The sequence below is a fragment of the Montipora capricornis genome, chromosome 10, assembly GCF_036669925.1.
Source record: "Montipora capricornis isolate CH-2021 chromosome 10, ASM3666992v2, whole genome shotgun sequence".
NCBI lineage: Eukaryota > Metazoa > Cnidaria > Anthozoa > Scleractinia > Acroporidae > Montipora > Montipora capricornis.
The window spans coordinates 661,067-663,566 of NC_090892.1; the positions used below are offsets into that span (position 1 = coordinate 661,067).

The following is a 2,500-nucleotide window of genomic DNA, read 5'->3' on the forward strand; positions in this document are numbered from 1 at the left end:
ACAACTTAGTTTTACGCTAAGACAATAGCCTGACCGCTGACCTGTAACACGAAAGTATCGTCTGGTTTTCTTCTTCGAAACCACAGTTCAAACTTGAGCCCGCTGTCTCCTACGTTTTCCGTAAGACCTAAATCAGAGGTCTGAAAAGAAAAGAGAAAAACGATTATGATCGCAATACGACTAAATACTTGACTATTTCCGGTAAAATGTCCGTTTCACGGGAGCCCATCTCAAGCTCAGCCAGCCGAGCATTTCATGTGGAAAAGTGTATGGAGTGGCCGCGCAAAATAAGGGAACAAGAGCACGCCCCCAGGCTGACGAGAGTGAGGGTAATGGTTAGGAAAAACAGGAGAGCGCAGAGTCGCCGGTTGATTCTTCTACCAGGCAAGCTTATCAAAGTGGTGACTCCGACAAGATTGGTCAACATACTACAACATCAATTGGAATACCATTACCTTGAGCGAATTCTTGTAGTAAAACAGATCCACAACTCCAGGCTGTTTCTTGACCTTACTGAATATCACCAAGTCATCCAACAGGAACACTCGTCGATGACTCTTCTTTTTCCCGTTCCATACAATGAAACTATCCTGACGCAACAGCCGTCCTTGATCCTTCACATTCATCTGCCAAAGGCACATTTACAGTAATCAAATCTATGCTGCAAAATACCCAGATGTCATTATGAATGTGAACGTTACAGTTTCAGCCAGATGGGACGAACGAGTCAAGATTCATTTAGGGACGTCCTTCATCAATTTGTTATGAGACCATTTTCTCACAAATTCCGGTGGTACATCTTACGATTGTTTGACTAAAATGCAAGAGGTAACAAGGGAGGAGACTGATGATTACGAGAGACAACGCACGTAACGCACATAAATCGTGCAGTTCTTTAATGAATATGAATATAACAAGACTTGCCGCACTTTTCGATTTTTGGGACAATTACGGCGTGAGAACAACGCTATACTCACATCACAGCCTCTAAGCGAGTCCATGGCCAACAGATCATTTCCATGCCTTAGCTGGTACTTCACCATTTCCTCCGCAGCCTGTAAATAGAAACAACAACGCTACGTGTTACTTTTTAGGCGAATCTTTGTTTGCAGTTTTTGCATCATTAGCAGTATAAGCCCATCGTTTTTTAATCTATCAGCCAAAATATTTCACTGCTTGCAGAGTTCTCTTTTCTTTTTGCGTTTACTGGGCTGACGAGTACGGGAAAAGAGAGCTCTGCCATGGGTCGAAACTCACTGTGTTGGGCATGCGTGGAGGTCACTTAGTGACCAAATCCACACGTGATACTTCATGTTGTTTGGGCTCACTTAATAACAGCTGGCTCAAGTCACAGTCAGCAAACATATGGGTCATGTGGTGCCATATAAGGGGTTGTGGACGGCGGTTGGATCAAAGTGTGCTACGAGCCAAGGCAGAGGTCTCTTTTCCCGTACTCGTCAGCCCTGCGAACGCAAAAAGGAAAAGAGACACCTGCCAGCAGGGAACCAAAAATTGAAAGTAAAATGCTTAATGAGATATCTCTGAAACTTTGAGCGCAATTTACCAGATAATCTCTCAGTAATGACGCGATGAAAATTATAAATTTTACAAAGAATGTACGGGCTCAGAGCTCTTCTGCCACCCAAGAATTTATCGGTTTTTGATGGCTAATAAATCGCACGTTATCAAAGCCAAAAGGCTTGAAACTGGAAAGTTAATTAAGTCTAACACGTTCTTTTTCCCTTTGAAGTCAATTCGTGTATAGCATGATGCCTCCTGTCAGCAAACTCGTATGTTTATGAGACAAAATGAAAATAGCGACGTCAGCAAAGATTCGCCCATTGATAAAGACGCACACAAAACCGAGAGTAGTTTCCTGATCACCAGGCCATTCTCCACAAGTGAGACGCTATCGCCTTATTGTCAACTGAGGAATGCCATCGACATTTCCCTACCTTTGGGCTTCTTGGTTGGTTGAATTTAAAAAACCTAACGTAACATCACAAGGAAAGTCGAGCAAGAAAAAATGTTACCTTCAGTTCAGCGATTTTTGGATGTCCTGTGTCCAGTGCCTTAATCATGTCCTGAAATTCAAGCACAGACTCCACTTTTTAATCAAGATACTTTGACGACACGAGGGTTGTCAGTCATGTAAAGGACCTTACCCGCAGAAGCAAACTGTATTTCCCCATTCTCTGAACAGGTTTAATGAGGTAACTTCCCAGATCAAGCTTGTCTCCGAGTTCTGTTTGGCGAGCCTGAAAAACGCACAAAGCCATTCCTCATTATTACAGACGAAACGTTTCGCCAAGGTCTATTTTGGCGCCATAGCTCTTTAGTATCTTTACAACGAAGAAGTTTACATTTTGGGAACATAAAAAAACCAACATTTTTGAGCCAAGTGAATCCGTTTTAAGACCGTCGAGGGGTTTGATTCTTTGCAGCACAATACTCTGAATCGAGTAAATGTGAGTGCGACTAATCACATGTAAACGTTATT

The 2,500-nt window shown here is 42.7% G+C and overlaps 1 protein-coding gene across 3 annotated transcripts in view; it reads right to left on the reverse strand.

Moving 5' to 3' along the window:
• LOC138022138 (puratrophin-1-like) overlaps positions 1-2,500 on the reverse strand; it is a 53,889-nt gene that overhangs the window by 5,422 nt on the left and 45,967 nt on the right. For all 3 annotated transcript variants that reach the window (XM_068869166.1, XM_068869168.1, XM_068869167.1), the window contains 5 exons: positions 2,166-2,258; positions 2,034-2,084; positions 978-1,055; positions 456-626; positions 42-140 (listed from right to left, as the gene is read on the reverse strand). In XM_068869166.1, the coding sequence (XP_068725267.1) occupies positions 42-140; positions 456-626; positions 978-1,055; positions 2,034-2,084; positions 2,166-2,258 (492 nt within the window). The remainder of the gene's footprint in view (positions 1-41; positions 141-455; positions 627-977; positions 1,056-2,033; positions 2,085-2,165; positions 2,259-2,500) is intronic.